The 16,550-nt window shown below is 41.9% G+C and overlaps 1 protein-coding gene across 1 annotated transcript in view; it reads right to left on the reverse strand.

The window, feature by feature from the left end:
• tnfaip6 (tumor necrosis factor, alpha-induced protein 6) overlaps positions 1 to 631 on the reverse strand; it is a 7,241-nt gene extending 6,610 nt beyond the window's left edge. Inside the window, exon 1 of the mRNA XM_005746250.1 lies at positions 475 to 631. Coding sequence (XP_005746307.1) covers positions 475 to 574 — 100 coding nt within the window. The 5' untranslated portion in view covers positions 575 to 631. The remainder of the gene's footprint in view (positions 1 to 474) is intronic.
• Between the last annotated feature and the right edge of the window lie 15,919 nt (positions 632 to 16,550).

A 16,550-nucleotide genomic window follows, 5' to 3' on the forward strand; every position in this document is an offset into this window, starting at 1 on the left:
CAGACTCCTCAAAACTCCTCAGTAACATTATTAATGTCACAATAATGAAAAGCAATCACATTCCCAGATTAGCAGAAACAGTATTGAACTTTCTTGTGATCTGGACATTTTGGAAAGCCCAGAGATGAAGTCATTTCCTCATGTTTACTGGCCTCCTGCAGCACTCCTGCCAGGTCATAAACGTGCAGTTTGGCACAAGGGAAGCAGCTGGACTACTGTATAGCCTATTAATCCTCCTGACAACAAGCCTTTATGTGAAAATAACCTCTGCTGTGGATTAACACAGGAGAAAACTTTCTAATAATCACAGGTAGCTGGAGGTTGAACTAGTTTTTATGAATAACCAAAAACTGACATCGCAGCTCTAAGGGGATGCAGTTATTCTTATCTGAACTGGATAACAGTTTCTGAAAAAACATTTCAATGTTTCTAGCTACTGTTTCAGCACGAAAAAAAGGAATCTTTCGGTCTTACCTAGCCAAATTGAATTATGAAAAATTCCGTTACTGTAGCTCCATGCCTCCACCTCCTTTAGCACAAACCCGAGTAACCAAAGAAGAGCCAAGACACGCATCCTGCAGCCCTCAGTGCACAGCTGTTCTCTCCAGATGTTTCCAGTAGTTCTCTCCTATGCCCCTCTGCTGCTTCTGGCTTTATATACCAAACGCTGACTGCTGGTGCCTCCCAGGAGAGGTGGGAGGTATCAAGTAGTCTGGTGTGAGATAATTAACTGCAGCCAGTGACTACTTTTACAGTATCCAGCACAAATAAGGATAAATGCTGGAGTTAGTACTGTTTGTCTGTTCACTACAACAGACGTTTGTGTTGTCAGAAAAAGACCTTCTTAAAAATAAAGCAAGTCAATTCAGAGGTTTTGTAAAGGGTTAGACATTGTGGAAATGTGTTTAACAACAGAGGAGCGTGTAAAGTTATATTTACACACTGCATCATAAAAAGTCAGAGAGCACTTGAACCATCTTACCTTTGATTTTTGATGTGGGTTGATTATTTTGGTTTGCAGTCACCTTTGTTATATCATTTTGTTCTAAACAAGTTTGTGTGTCAGTAAGGACTGTTTACATGAATTTTTAATCCACAAAGACCAGATTTGTGTTCCTTTTATTTTTTGAGCAGTATATTTAATGATTTTTTTTTTAAAAACAGTTGTTGAGTTTTAAAAGTCATTTATAAATAAAATACTGTACATTACTGTATATAAGAATTCATTATGAGAAAGACTTACACTGCCTTAGAAAACATGTAGGAGTCATTCAAACTGATAACACTTTTAACATTGTTGCTTTAATTTTTATTAATGTGGCTGTCATGCTCCATTATACTGTATATTTCTCTGTGAGTGTCATCAGCATTAGCTAGGTGTTTGTATTCTCACGTGAACAGTGAACTAAATAACTAATTATAAAGTTTTAAATGATAAAGATGAGAGTTTCGTGAAAAGTTGTGTGCTGTGTTTTTAGATTTTAGCCCAACTCTTACGTACAGGATCAATTCCAACACTTAGTGCCAAAAACTAGAGTTCCTCTAATGACCGCTGAAGGCTGGTTCAAAATTGAGTCAGTCTCCACTGAACTCTGTGTTTGTGTGTGTTGTGTTTGTGAGAGAAATACACAACTTTACAGCATGTTGAATTCAAGAACAAAAAAAATCTGTTTGGATCTTTACCGCTAATTTCCTCCTTTAAGACAACTGCACAGTGGGGGATAACTACATACGTATATAACTTAAACATTTGTGTTGTGGCAAGGCTTAATGTTAAGGTTGTGACTACTTGACTGGTAGGTGTCCCAGCCTGCAAAAACATGTAGCCACTGTGACATTAGACATTGTTTTAGGTCACATCGGGCTCACATTGTGGAGCTTCAGTATTACTGCACTGGCCACAAGTACTTTATTTTGTTTTTTTAACAAAAAGTGGCCAATGGATTCAATGAAATCAGCACTCAGAGTTAAATATAGTGCTTAATTTAAGTATAATACTATGTTTAACAGTAGCACAAACCTACTGTGAAAGTTTCCAAAACATTTGTGAGTGTAACCCTTATTAAAGAAACACCAGTACCCAGGAGGTATCCATTAAATATATGCACAAATTGCAAACAATAAAAAATAAGACAGACTTGTTTTATTTATTTAATTATTTTACCCTGAAGATACTTTACTAAAGCGGAGAGTCCACAATGAAGATGATTCACAGCTGCATGGTGACCAAGTCCACAGCAAGTCAAAGACGTGATGGAGCAGCACAACACGAAGTGGTCAAGTCCCGAGGTAAACTGTTTTTTCGAAAAGTGCGCAGTTGAGATACAACTGACAATTTAAAGTAAAGCATATGGTTGGTTGACTGATGACAGGGTAGTAAAAACGTTTATGGGTTACCTAGGCAACTGGAGCCTGTAATATTTACTAGTAACTGACGGTCAAAGTAATTCATGACGTATGAATCACTTCCTGGTTATCTGGACTAATTTTCAGAAAATTCTGAGTAAAACCACAGCTCTGTTTCTTTCTGTTGCTATGAAATGGTAAAAGTATACTTTACATTCGATGCACGTTAAAATAACTCATATACCTGTGATGCACTGATGATGAATTGCTGATGAGGCCATTCACCAGTTTTTCAAAGCGATCAGGACCCATCATATTTTAGTTAGTTTTCAGAGTTTAGCAAAACCTGCTTTTTTTCCCCCTAAAATGCTGTGTCAAAAACCAGTGGGTGGTGTCACAGGCCTGCGTGATGGTGCCTCTATCTTTTATATTCACTCATTCAACATAGGAAAAGGATTTCTTGTTCTGTTTCTCTGCAGTCCTGTCAGGAAAGTTGCTCAATAGCACATGCCACAGAGGGGAGTTTGATGTAACAGCATACAGTCCTGTGTGGGGGTTTCCAGATGTTCGTTTTGCACAGCTTCAGTCAATGGGCACTGAAGTAAAATTGGAATTGTGTTTTCACAGCAATTTAGGAATAATTCTTATACATTTCTTTAGAGCCACATCAAGGACAGCCAAGAAGTTTTAGAAACCTAGAGCATTTTGAGGATTTGAATATTTGCCTAGCAACATTTATTATTTTGACTACTATTAAAGCATAAAGCTGTAATAGTAGGCCTAATATATTTGATTTCACTTTCAGTTCTATTTTATATACATATCACCAAATCACTGCAACAGTGGTGCTTTATATTAATGGTAAAAGGACAGGTTTTTACATAGTGCTTTAAACAACATCCCTACTTCACCCACATGCACAGAAGCACTTCTTATACACCCTAGTGCTTTCTATATAACATTGACACTCCAGTTAACACATCAGAGATCAACTTGGGGTCACCTGCCACCACCCCAGATGGCTGCCCCTCCCTAAACCTGCAGGAGATTTCTTTCTGTTAAAAGGGAGTTTTTTCTTCCCCCTGTCACCAAGCGCTTGCTTATAGGAGAGTATCAGATTGTTGGGGTTTTCTTTGTATTACTCTAGGGTCTTTACTTTGTAATAATAATCATTATTGTAGGCTTAAAACCTACCAACCAGAACACGCACAATCTCGTCTGATCTCGGAAGCCAAGCTGGCTTTGAGAAGGCTTTGATGCGAGACCACCTGGGAATACTAGCTGCTGTAAACTTGGGGTGGCTGTAGCTCAGGAGGTAGACAAGGTCATCTACTAATTGGAAGGTTGGTAGTTTGATTCCTGGCTGCTCCGGTCTGCGCGCCAAAGTATCCTTGACTGAGATACTGAACCACAAGTTGCTCTCCAATACTTTCATGACTGTGCAGATGTTAGACAGAAAGCACTTGGGTGTAAAATTACAGTCTGTCACAATCTGTTGAGGCTGGCGGAGAAAGGACAAAACACACACTGTTAAAGAGAGACAAAAATAATAATAACAAATGATTAAAGGTGAAGTGGCATATAAACACATATAGAGTGAAAAGAGGTCAGTGAAAAAGAAAAAGTGCATGTAAGTGCATAACTAAGGAGGTTTTACAGTCCTGACTTTGAGCTTTACAAAAAAGGAAAGTTACAAATACATGATGAAACCAAATACCTGCATGCTGGCTGTGGGACCTTCTTACCACAATAAATGCCCCGAGAGACATTTTTCCTCTCTTTGATACTCACCAGCTTGAATACAGTGGAGTGAAATCCTAATGGTCCACTCTGAATGGCATTGTCAGTTCTCAATCAAATGATACACATCTTTGTAAACCACAATGCATAAATCATTTTAGGATATCCAACAGCAAAACAGTTCCTTACTTTATGACGGCAATACCTGCTTAGGAGTGTACTGGTCTTTTACCTTTTTAGTCATCTATGGAAGTAAATGCTACTCTTAGCTTGTTAATGTTGCATCATGAGACTCCGAAGAAGAAATTTGAGATTATTGTTTGTTACTAGAAAAAGAACGGGACGTTAAAGGGTTAAACAAGGTATCTGTTTAGGATTTTTTTGTGTTGAATGGCAAAGCGACAACTCACTGACTAAAATATAATAAACATAGTTAGGTATAGTTAAACATAGTCCATGGTTTACAGGAAGCACTCTACACCAAATCCAGTCACTGACACCCCCATAAGCAACATGATATCGCTTAACCTCAGAATCACACACACAATCACGCCAATGGCTTCCAGGCAAAATTGTCTGAATGGATTCCAGATCTGGGAGGAAATCATGTATAGGTCTTAATTCTCCATGTGCCCCTCCCATTCCATCCCACACATGGAAAGTCCTTCTCAGGCAACATAATTGTGTCATACTGTACATCACAGCCACGTTTAACCACGAGATTCATCATCATTTCCATGTGTTTTACAACTGCAGCAGCAAAAGTGGTTACACTGCTCAGAGTGAGTAGTCTGCGTCATGATGAAATAACAATAAAAGTGTACTAAATTATTTAGACTACTGACATCATGTCTGTCATGAGGGCGAAAAAACATGTTAAATGTAAACAGAAAAAAGGAAGGGCAGCACAATGCTGACCACACAGAGTTATTTTTTTAATTTAGCATGTATCTAAACCTTAAAGCATCTTTTTTTTCATGACCAAAGCAGAAAATAATATGGCCATGGTGTTTACACATGCTACAAATGCTACAAAAACATAACCAATTTTAAAAAATTTAAAAATCTAACTCAATGCAAACTGGTCACTTAAATCTGTTTTGATTAAGCTGTAAACACAAATCACAAACGAGCTAATTCCACGTAGAATTCATTCATTTGAAAAATGAATGAATGAATTACTCTTTCACACAGGGCCAAGTAAGTCTGAGCAGTTTTTCTCCATTGAGAAATGAGATTATTATTTAAAATCTACAATTTGTATTAGGTTAGATTAGATAAGGGTTACTTAGGTTACCCTTATCTAACAATAAAATCTGTCTAATGATCTGAAAGATAAAAGTGTGACAGTGGTGGCAAGATGGAGCAGATTAGAAAAGAATATGTAAGAGGGACCGCTCAGGTTAAGCAAGTTGGAGACAAAGTTAGAGAAGTGAGGCTGAGTTGGTTTGGATATGTGCCGAGGAGGAGAGGAGGGATATATTGGACTGAAGGTAGAGTTGCCAATCAAGAGGAAAGGATTCGTGGATACAGAGGCTTCTGTGACAGAAGAAGATGTTAGAGAGAGGGACAGAGATAGGATGATATGGAGGCAGATGATCTGCTGAAGGAGGTGTAAAAGAAGAAGCGTCCATCAGCTTGATTCCCAGTGGCTCAGAGATACTGGAAATGAAAAACCGAAGTAAGTTTATTAAAAAAAATGAAGGTTATGCATGTTGTTCACTGCTAAGTGTTCTCAGACGAGAGTTAACACTGGAGTGACATTTGGCCAGGATGCTGACGTCTTTTCGACCTTTAATACACATACAGTAGTACTAATGCTGAGCAATGATGTGTTGATCATAGTGATGATGTGTTGGTGCTGCTTTTTCAAGCTTACTGTTGTTACTAAGAACATGCTGTCACCAACATAAAACAAAAGATCAGGTCAAACGGTGTTACCTGACCTTCTGAGGAACTTCAATTTGGAAACGATCAGCAGTTCCTGGAAATTTTGTCCCTGAGGACGTGTTGAGTAATTACTCCATTATGCCCTCTCCACACATGTCAGACACATTTCTGGAACAGAGGTAGTTTTATTTCTCAGAGGTCTGTATAACTGTCAACTACTTCCACATGTACATCAAATACAACAGACCCAGATTGGTAAAAGATGGAGTGATGGAGAGGCAGACGCAGGAGGACAATTAAGCTTTGTTTCTGGTTTATTCACCCTGTTTTTCTTACGACTGTGCTAACTGACTTCCATGACTTCACTTTTTGGCAAAATTTATGTCAAAATACAGCTAGTGGTGGTCAGGGTGTTCCTCTTTCTGGTGGTCTATGACACACAGCCACTTATGCATGAATACTCATACACAAGTTAGTCCACAGACAGGCAGTAGGTTGGACACAAGGAAGAACAGCAAATTGCCAGAAAGCCTGACTGTGACTATTAACAGAATAGTCTGCCACCGACAAAGGTAAAGAGGGGAGTCCTTAGAGTGGTGGAAGTGATTAACTGGTTCGACTCAAACAGCAAAAAAAATGAAGGGAACCAGAAAAAACAGTGATTTTGGCAGTTAGGAAGGTTCTAACTGAGTGAAGTTCCAGAAGTATCTGCATAGCAGCCATAAAAAGAGCAAACATGCTTCAGTGTTTCCTTTACTATTTCTTTAAACAGCATATACCACAGGTGTCAAAGATATGGTCGATGTATTTTCATACATTTTACAGATTATTCTGCTAATAAAGACCTCCACAATGGCCATGCATACTACAGGACAGTAATTAAGTAATAGATTTCTCTGAATTAACAGAAAGGTTCTGTTTTATAATGACAGGGCAGTCTAGACAATGAGCTACCACACTTTTTCTGTAATTTTATTTCTTAAAATGTAAGCTCCAAAAGTTGTGCTTTCATTTACTACAGCAGCATGTGGAAAAATTTAAGAGATACTGTTGAACTTGCACTTCTTTTTCTTATATTAAGCTATCTCGAGGATTAAATGTGTAGTTAAACCTCCACCGATCAACAAGGGAGGAGCAATGGACCTTAGTACCCAGATTCTCTGGATACTTAGGTTATCTTCTCCTCAGTCTGTATGAACTCTCACATCTTTCACTGACCTCGTGGCATTCACCATCTACGTCAACGAAGTGATTAGGAAAACTTCACTGCTTCATCATCTGTATCAAACATTTAGAATGAACAGATGTGTGTGAAGCCAGGACCAACTGATCAGTGACTTTGAAAGAGAGTGGAGTCATTTTTATTTACGTAGAATATTTATAAGTGCTTTCCAAGTGTCCTGGGGGGGTGATTGGCAGAACCTCTCAAGCCCCAAGGGTCTTTCTGAGGTTCCTGCTCGAAAATGACGTCTAAAATGAAATACATTTCTCTGCAATTTTAAACTCTGTGTAAACAATCTTGGTTTTAAAATAAAGCTAACACTTGTGAGATTTTATCAGAGGTGTAATATTACAACAGATGTTACTGTGTCAAAGTAACTGAGGCTGGATTTTATTGGATAAAACCACTTTGAAAATATGCTTCAGAAAACAATAGGCTCCAGAAAACCAAGAGTCAGCAAATGGACAATATGCATGCAAAGATTGATGCTGCTGAAGTGAAACAGAAATGTTACAGTGGGTTTTATAAACTCATAGTCAGGTATTTTGCCATTGAGCACATTCTGGCACCATCTGTCAGTTCAAATTTCATAGGTATTGAAAAGCAGAAATGATTTAACTGTATTTACATGCCTAAAAATGCTTGTTTTTTGAATATTTTTGGAGGAATTACCCAGACACGCACACATCGGCCCTTTTTACACAAAGTTCCCTTTGCGTAATGGCGATGTGGAAATAGGCCTTTTCCCTTTAAAATATGAAGGGCTGTAACTTCGGCTTCTATTAGCCGATTTGGAATATTTAACCCCTCTTTTTAATCATTTGATCCCACAGAATCATAATAAAATCACCATGTTTACATCAGTTCCACCAATAAGAACTTGCAAGGTGACAAACAAACCCAAAATTTATGACACTTGCCCTCGTCTAATCAAATGTCTGTAACTGGGCCGATAATTTTTAATGGGTGTGTTCAAGTTAATCTGGAGTTAATCTGAGTGAGAGACTAGCTCTCCACTCCATTACATATTCCATATGCATGGAGTGTGACCCCCCTTGGTTGTAGCGTGCGGATACTTCTTTAAGACACTCTGGGGCGTGGCCAAGCTAGCCAAAGCTTATGTATAAATCAGCTGTGCAGATGTGAAACTGGTGACAATTTGATCATAACGCGTCTCCGAGTGGCCTGAAGCTGGAGCGAGAGGCTCTTACTCAGAGAACCAAGGTTACAGTGTAACCGTACATTCTCTATCAGATCAAGACTATCTCTCCACTCCGTTACATATTCCATATGTACGGGGTAACTCTTTAAGACACCCCCGCAAGGAGACAGTGCAACCGAAACCCTAGAGTGAAAGTGTACCGACAAACTATATACAAATGCAAATATATACACGCCACCGCTGTCAAGGCCCCGCCAAATGCAAAGGTGGGCAGAGGCATCAGTCTGCCACACGCAAGACTGACGTGAACGAGTCCCACAAGACGCAAGGACTGCAATTAAGCAGCTGCTCATTGTAGCCTGCAAAATGCTAGGCCGACTGAGGAGACAAAGGTTACTGCTGACGGGCACCCAGCACTTGCTCCCCGAAAGAGGGGCTGGCTGCCACGTTCAAGTGGTAAAACCTAGTAAAGGCAGTAGCCAAGGACCATGTTGCCACCGCACAAATGGCAGAGAGGGAGGGCCCCTTCACAAGGCCAGAGAACTGGCTACCCCATGGATTGAATGGGCCCGCACTCCCGAGGGGAGGGGAACTCCTGCAGAGGCATAAGCCTGCTGGATTGCCTCTACCACCCAGTGGGACAACCAGGATTTGGACTTGCTCAGGATCCCGGCATGGAAAACAATGAACAGCTAATCCGTTGTCCGAATTGGCCGGGTACGCCTGACATACCGCGGCAAAGATCGGATAGGCCACCAGATGCTAAGCTGACTCTCAGTTCAAGCCCTCAGTGGGAGATTACTGCAGCTCGCCCTACTGGGAGAGGTGGAAGTCGGACAGGGTTTTCGGCAAGAAGGCAGGGTTGTCACATTTGCATTTTCCAAATGTTTTCATAGACATTTGCATTTTCCATGCAAATGTCTATGAAAACATTTTTTACCAGACCATGACAAGTCTTAGTCTCGGAGGCAGCTGGTTTGGTCACACAAAAAACAGTCTCAGAGAGGACTGACGTATCTTTGGATTCTGCAGCTGAAAAGCACAATGGGTTCTAGAATAAGGTTCAGAACATGCAGCCTTAAAGTCCTCAGCTATCCCCCGCCAGAAGCAGTCTTTGACACAGAGGAATCAACAGGATAATAGGCACAGTCTCCACACACTCGCAAAGCGCCTAAGCAGGCCTCGTGACATTTCCTGTGTCACGGTCCTGGGTCTGGTGATCTAGTGCTCAGGTTTTTGAGTTAAGTTATAGCTTCTGAATTATGGCTTTCTGTTTGTATTGTAATTATAGTTCACAGTTCTGTTACGGTGTCTTCCCTGTGCTTTTGTATCTCATGTTTCTGTTATGTTTTCATATCTGCTATTCCTGGTCTCGTCTGTGTGTGTCTTCTCATTACTTCCTGTTTTACTTTGACAGTCTGTGCCCTATGTTAATGTTTCTAGTTTTGCGTCTCACTGGTCCCGTCTGTTAATTAGTGTCAGCTGTGTTCCCCGTCCGGTCCTCATTCCCTCGTTTTCCTCTTCTATTTATTGTCTGTGTTTTCATCTGTTTGGCGTCTCCTCGTGTCCTGAGTATTCTTAGTTTCTAGGTATCTGTTCCCCAGTTTAGGTTTTAATTCAGCATTTGAAGTTTGCTTTGTCACGTTTGTTGTAATAATGGATTGCATTTATATAGCACTTTTCGAGAACCTCAAATAATGTAATGAGTAATGAAGTTTATCCAGCAATAAAGCTGCACCCTAAATTAACTCTCTGTTTCCTTGTCCTGCATTTTGGGTCCTTCATCCTGCCTGCTGCACAGCACAGCCGTGACATCCTGAGCAGCACAGCGATTGTCTCGGGTAAGGGGCCCACAGGCGATCTGCTCCCGGCCGTGCATAGCAGCAAACCTTATGCAGGCAGGGGACCACCGGTGTTGGTGGCCGTGCACCAGGTCTTGGAAATCAGGCAACAGTGGCACCTGCAGTCGAGAGCCCTGCAGCTCCATGATATCAAATAGGTCGAACCAATATAGGTCAAACCTAAAGGGAGCCAGCCAGAAGCGGGCCAAGTGGAATTTTCGAGAGAAGAGGACGGACCCAGCGTCAACATCCTCCTGGTGATATTCACTCTTCACCAGCTCAAGCTCAGACGCGGGGCCAAGGGAGGGGCAAACACCTGTGAGGTAGCCACTCTCCCTGCTTTAGCCTTACGAACGTTAGTGAGTGGGGGGCCGGCGTGCTTAGAGGCAAAAAAACGGCCTCTCTAGTCCATGCTGGCAAAATAAACAGTCTAAGCAGGACTATGGAGCTTCCCTGGCTAACAAGGAATCTTCAGAACCAATGCACAAAATGCATCTATCTTGCCCGTCCTCCAACAGCATGGATATGCTGCACTCGACACCATTATGGCCCATTAGGGTGGCCACACTCTGGTGTAACAAGGGTGCAGGGCCAGCCGAATCCAGAAGGAAAAAACAAACAAAAAAAACACACTCTCTCCTCCAGCTACCAGGTAAGCAACAGCTACAAGCTACAACACTTTTTCCATCTTGTTATTCTTTATTCGTACTGAACTGTGTGAAGTGCTTTGCAGCTAGGAAGTTTGGCTCACTGAGCTACCAAACGGGTCCCTGTTGGCTGCGTAAACTGGCGAAACACAGGCAATGCGCCAGGGGAATACAGCGTGCAGAAGCAACTCTTCCCTGGAGAGAAGGGACCCAATGACTACGTGAACCTGCGAGACCACAGGCAACACGGCAGGTGAACAGCTGGCTGCAGGACCCTAGGTGAGCGCCACGTGTGCAACCCATGAGACCGTGAGACATGGCACCAGCAGCTAGAGCCACACACAAACACTCTCACACAGTACCACACAGAGGCACCACACACAAGGTGTCACACACGCTCACTCTCAAGTGGAGATCAAACGATCACTGGTTTCACGTCTGCACAGCTGATTTATACGTACCTGGAGTGTCTTAAAGTAGTAACTACATGCCATGACCAAGGATCATACCCCGCATTGGAAGTGGTGGAAAAGGTAAGTCTGATTTCACGTTAATTTTTGTCGAGCATCAAACATATTTGTGGTCTTCTTTTGCAGCTGGTTCAGTGAATTTTGGTCGGAGCGTGATGAAACTTCCAGTGTTGGAATCTGTGAGATCTCTGCTTTTAGAAAATGTATTGTTCACTTGGTTAGCCATGGTTCTGTGCACATAAGGCTCGGTTGTTTGTGTTTATGGACATTTTGTGAAGTGACATACCTGCTCTTTTAATTGTTGTTATTTTCACTGTGTTTGGTGGTCATAGAAATGGCTTATATGAGCTTTTAGCTGAGATTCTGAGGTTTCTGTGGATATTGTACATGCCTCCCATACCGAGGGCGCTGGGGCTCAACACCTCAGGGACCAGGAGGCAAAATATGAACTTTAACGAGCCATGATATACTGTGGGGCTGATTCACATAAATAATAATAATTTGAAGATTTACTTACTCCGTGCATCTCCATATATTTATTTATTTTTAATTTCAGTTTTTGTTTCCTCTGGTGCAACCCCCTCTGTCCCTCTTTAAATGGTGAAGAGTGTATATACTCCTCAGCAGGAGTACTTCCTGATCTCCCCACAGAAACTTCTAGTTCTTTGTATTTCCCTTGTTTTCTCCAGTGACCAATTTTGGCTTTCCTGTGCCATAGGGCATCTCTCTTGGATGAAAAACTCAGTTCTGAAATATCTACCAGCTCACTCCCCATTTCCCCCAACCTGACATGTTTTCTGTAATAAAACTCTCATCATTGCCTCTTTCGGAGATTTCCCTATCCCATCAGAACGCTCAGTTACAGACTGTAGATAAGTCAGCTGGCTTTACAGTCCTCTCCCATCTTCATGTGAGGGGATTCTTTTGAGTCCAAAAGGAAAACTTCTTTAGAAAGAGGATGGTCTTGTTTTGAAAGTTTTGAGCTGCACTTTTTCACTTTCAGCAAGATGAGGTCTGGAAAGCAGATGATAGGGTGCAAAGAAAGGAACTGTGCTACTGTATGAGGAAGTCAGGAGTGGCAGAGAAGCATGTTAATATGGTGCAGGACATGTATGAGGACAGTGTTGAGGTGTAGGAGTAACAGATGGTTTTATGGTGGGAGTGAGATTACATCAGAAATTGGCTTCAAGCTCCTTGTTTGCCGTGTGATGAACAGGTTGACTGATGATGTTACGCAGGAGTCTCTGAACTGTGATGTTTGCAGATGACATCGTGATCTGTAGTGAGAGTAGGCAGGAGGTGTAGGAGAGTGTGGAGAGGTGAAGGTATGCACTGGAAGGAAGAGGAATTAAAATTAGTAAAAGCAGGACAGAAAATCGTTGTGAATGGAAGGACCATAAGTAGGAAGGAGAACATGCAAGGAGTAGAGATAGTGAAGACACATGAGTTTAAATACCTGGGGTCAACCATCCAAAGCAACAGACAGTGCACAAGAGTGGTGAAGAAGAATGTGCAGAGAGGGTGGAGATGAGTGTCAGAGGTGATTTGTGACAGGAGGATAGCAGCGAGAGTGAAAGGATAGGTTTACAAGATGGTAGTGAGACCTGCTATGATGTATGGTTTAGAGACGTGGACAGGAATTTAAAAGATCTTCATTGGGAGTGACCAGGCTGGACAGGATTAGAAATGAGGACATCAAAGAGACAGTTCAGCCTGAGAAGTTTGGAGACAAAGTTAAAGACAAGGCTGAGATGTTTGGACATGTGCAGAGGAGGCTTAGTGGATATATTGGACAGAGGATGTTAAATATGGAGCAGCCAGGCAGGAGGAAAAGAGGAAGATCTCAGAGGAGGTTCATGGATGCAACGAAGGAGGCATGCAGAGGATAGGCGTAACAGAAGAGGATGCTAGAGATAAGGTGAGATAGAGGCAGACTATCCACTGTGGCAACACCTAAAGACAGCAGCCGAAAGAAGTAGAAGTTGATGAAAGGTGGTCTGGAGGCAGGCAGGGGTGGAAGATGTATTTCAGGTTCAGGTTCAGAACAAACAACAGGGTTGATCAAAGTCCTTAACAATCAGCAAAAAAACAGCAAGAGATTAAAAGTTAACAAACAAACAACAAACACACCAACAAACATCAAAGGTCACAGACATAAAACAGGCCTGATGATAGTTAAAACTAATTTGATCCAAAAGCCAAAGTTTAAAAAAAGAGTTTTAAAAGAATGTATAGACTCAGAAGTGCGAATAGAAGCGGGGAGACTATTCCAGAGTCTAGGTGATGCAATTGCAAAGGCCCGATCACCTCTGGACTTCAGCCAGGATCTAAGTTGTTCTAAGAGCATCTGACAAAATGATCTTAGTGCCCTCCTGGGGTTATACAAGCAGAGGAGTTCAGTCAGGTAACTGCTAAGTTAGTGCAAATTAGCCAATGCAAATTAGCTAGAACTGGGGTGATATGATCATACTTTCTAGTACCTGTCAGAAAGCGTGCAGCAGCATTTTGAATTAACTGCAAGCGGTAGAGGGAGGATTGTTGGAGGCCCAGGTATAGAGAGTTACAATAGTCCAGTCTAGAGGTGACAAATGCATGAATAAGTTTTTCAAGTACTTTTAAAGGAATATAGGGCTTCGCCTTTGATATTGTGGGATTATAATATTATTTTATGCCATGTTACACCCTTAATTAAAGACTGTGAATTATTATGTAGTTTTGGTTTGCATTCTCCTGAATTAGAAGAAGCGGATAACTATTGCATTTGTTAAACTGATTTGCATTACATTAGACTGCTGATTTATTGTGAATGAATGATATTGTTTTATGATGCATTATACTGCTGAGTTATAAGAAATACTGTTCGCAGAAAGTCATCGCCTTATTTGTCTGATTGGAAGAGAACAGAACATACTGGAGTTTTCTGCCCCATCTCAGCAGCAGCAGATAAACAAGGAGCCAAGGTCGTAGCTTAGGCGCTGTGTGAGAGAAAGAATGTGAATGTTTAGGCTTTTATGATAAGGTGGGGGCCACTAGAGGCTATAAGAGTTTGATCAATGCACCACCATTTCGAGATCTGATGCTGTCTGCGTACGGTGTCCATCTCCCACGCGTGTGATCATTAAAATCATCGTTTGACTCAACCCGGCCGGACCAGTGTTGTTATTGTGGTTTTTCCTCTTGTATCCATCCCCAATATTTGAATCCGTAACAATATCAAACGCAACTGATAAAAGCTAGTTTTTACCACTGAGGACACTTGCTTCTCCAATTTAAGAGAGCTATCCAAAAACACTCCAAGGTTTCTTACCGTGCGAGAGAGATGGCTGGCAAGAGGACCAAGGGTGTCTGTTAACTGACCCAGAGGGGTATGACTATCAAAGTTTTATTTTCATTCAAAGCGAGAAAGTTTTGTGATAGCCAAACTTTAACATCATGAAGACAATTGAACAAAGGTTGTAGTGGGTCAGAGACATCCAAGGTCAAGGGGAAGTAAATTTGGATGTCGTCGGCATAGCAGTGGAAGGAGATGTTATATTTGTTGAAAATAGAGCCCAAAGGCAGCATATACAGGGAGAACAAAGTAGGACCAAGAACAGACCCCTGAGGCACACCACAGTGGATAGGGGCAGAAGAAGAAAATTACTGGCCCATAGCAACAGAGAAGGTCCTCTCTGAAAGATATGATTTAAACCAAGCTCCAGCCTTGATAATAATATCAAGAATTATTATAGAAGAAGGGAAGAATATCATGCGGGGAGTTCGAAATTCTAAGGTGACCAATTATCTCCTTTAAGGTGGAGAAAGACACCGGCTCAAAATGCTGAAAAACAATCTGAACTTGAGAAGCAGGAACTTGGCCAGCCAATGTCGGCAAATATGGAGCCCTTAGGACTAAGATTTTATCAGTGAAATACCTAGGAAGTTATCACAGAGTGCGGGGGACGCATCTCTATGAGTAATGACATCAGGGTTAATCATAGAGTTTAAAAAGGACTCGAGGCTTGGGACTGTTTTTTGTAATTATACCTGACAGGAAGGCAGACTTGGCAGGAGGGAGGGAGAAGTTCCGAGAAGGAGAAGAACTCACCAGGACGAAGCCAGGTTTCCGCCAGGAAAAAGTAATCCAACTCCGATGAGAGAAAAAGGTCGTTTAAGACAAAAGTTTTATTTGCCAGTGATCTTGTGTTTAGCAGGGCCATCCGGAGGGGGGTCGCATTATTGCTGGCTGGAACATATCTCAGTTGACGAAGGTTGCTGTGGTTCACACCGCCTCTGGAAGACCATACCCAACTCTGAACAGGTGGAGCCTCAGCCGGCAGGTCCACGGGAGCATGAGCTCCAACAGGGCAAATCCAGCGATGACAGAACAATCTGTGGCTTGAGTGATCCCAGTGAGCATGGGAAGGTGGCAGGGTATCCATGAAAGCACTGCGAGTAGCCACATTATGAAAATTTAAAAAAAGCCTTGATTAACACGGAGACCGCCTCTTTTACCCCGTCTCCTAGATCGCTTCTTGTGTGGAGGAGAAAAAGGTAAGCGGCGTAGGCAGTTAGAAAAGTCCGGCAGAAGCAGGGGAAAATTTTCTGAATTCCACTTCAGATCAGGTGTTTGGTGATGCAAAGGCCTAAGATTCAGAAGAGTTTGATATGTGAAACCCGCATACACATCAAGACAACACAAAAAAGAACAAATAACAAACAGCAAACAGAAGTTGAAGAGACGCTCCGCCGTGAACACTGGCGCCATCTTGGAAACACTGTGTGTTTCGTAAGTAAACTGTGTATTTGCTTAAGAAGTCCAGTCACTTTTCTTTCCAAGCTCCCTACATTACCATGACCATGACTGAGAACCTTACAGACGATGTACTTGCTTGTTTTACTTAAAGCCAAAAGCCAATTTAGAGATGTTTTCCAATTTGAAGGAAACCCTGCAGGATCACTCTGGTTTGCCTTCTGCCAATCAGCCTCTCTTCTCTGTGCTTTCCATCCCGGTGCTATTCTGTAGTGAGGTGACGTTTTGTATCGAGGCTTCGAAGCTTGTGTCGAGTAATTGAGGGGGCGTTTCCGCGATGCGCGTATCGAGGCTTGCTTCACGTGACTGGTTCATGAAGTGGTTCGAAATTTGCCACGAGCTATGACAGCGATATAAACCCCTCAGACTTCATTCAAAATGTGGGTGTTTGATGGAGAGTTGCGGTTAGTGAGAGTTTGGAGACAGTTTGGAGGTTTATG

Source organism: Pundamilia nyererei, unplaced genomic scaffold, assembly GCF_000239375.1.
Source record: "Pundamilia nyererei isolate P.nyererei 1_Seehausen unplaced genomic scaffold, PunNye1.0 scaffold00176, whole genome shotgun sequence".
NCBI lineage: Eukaryota > Metazoa > Chordata > Actinopteri > Cichliformes > Cichlidae > Pundamilia > Pundamilia nyererei.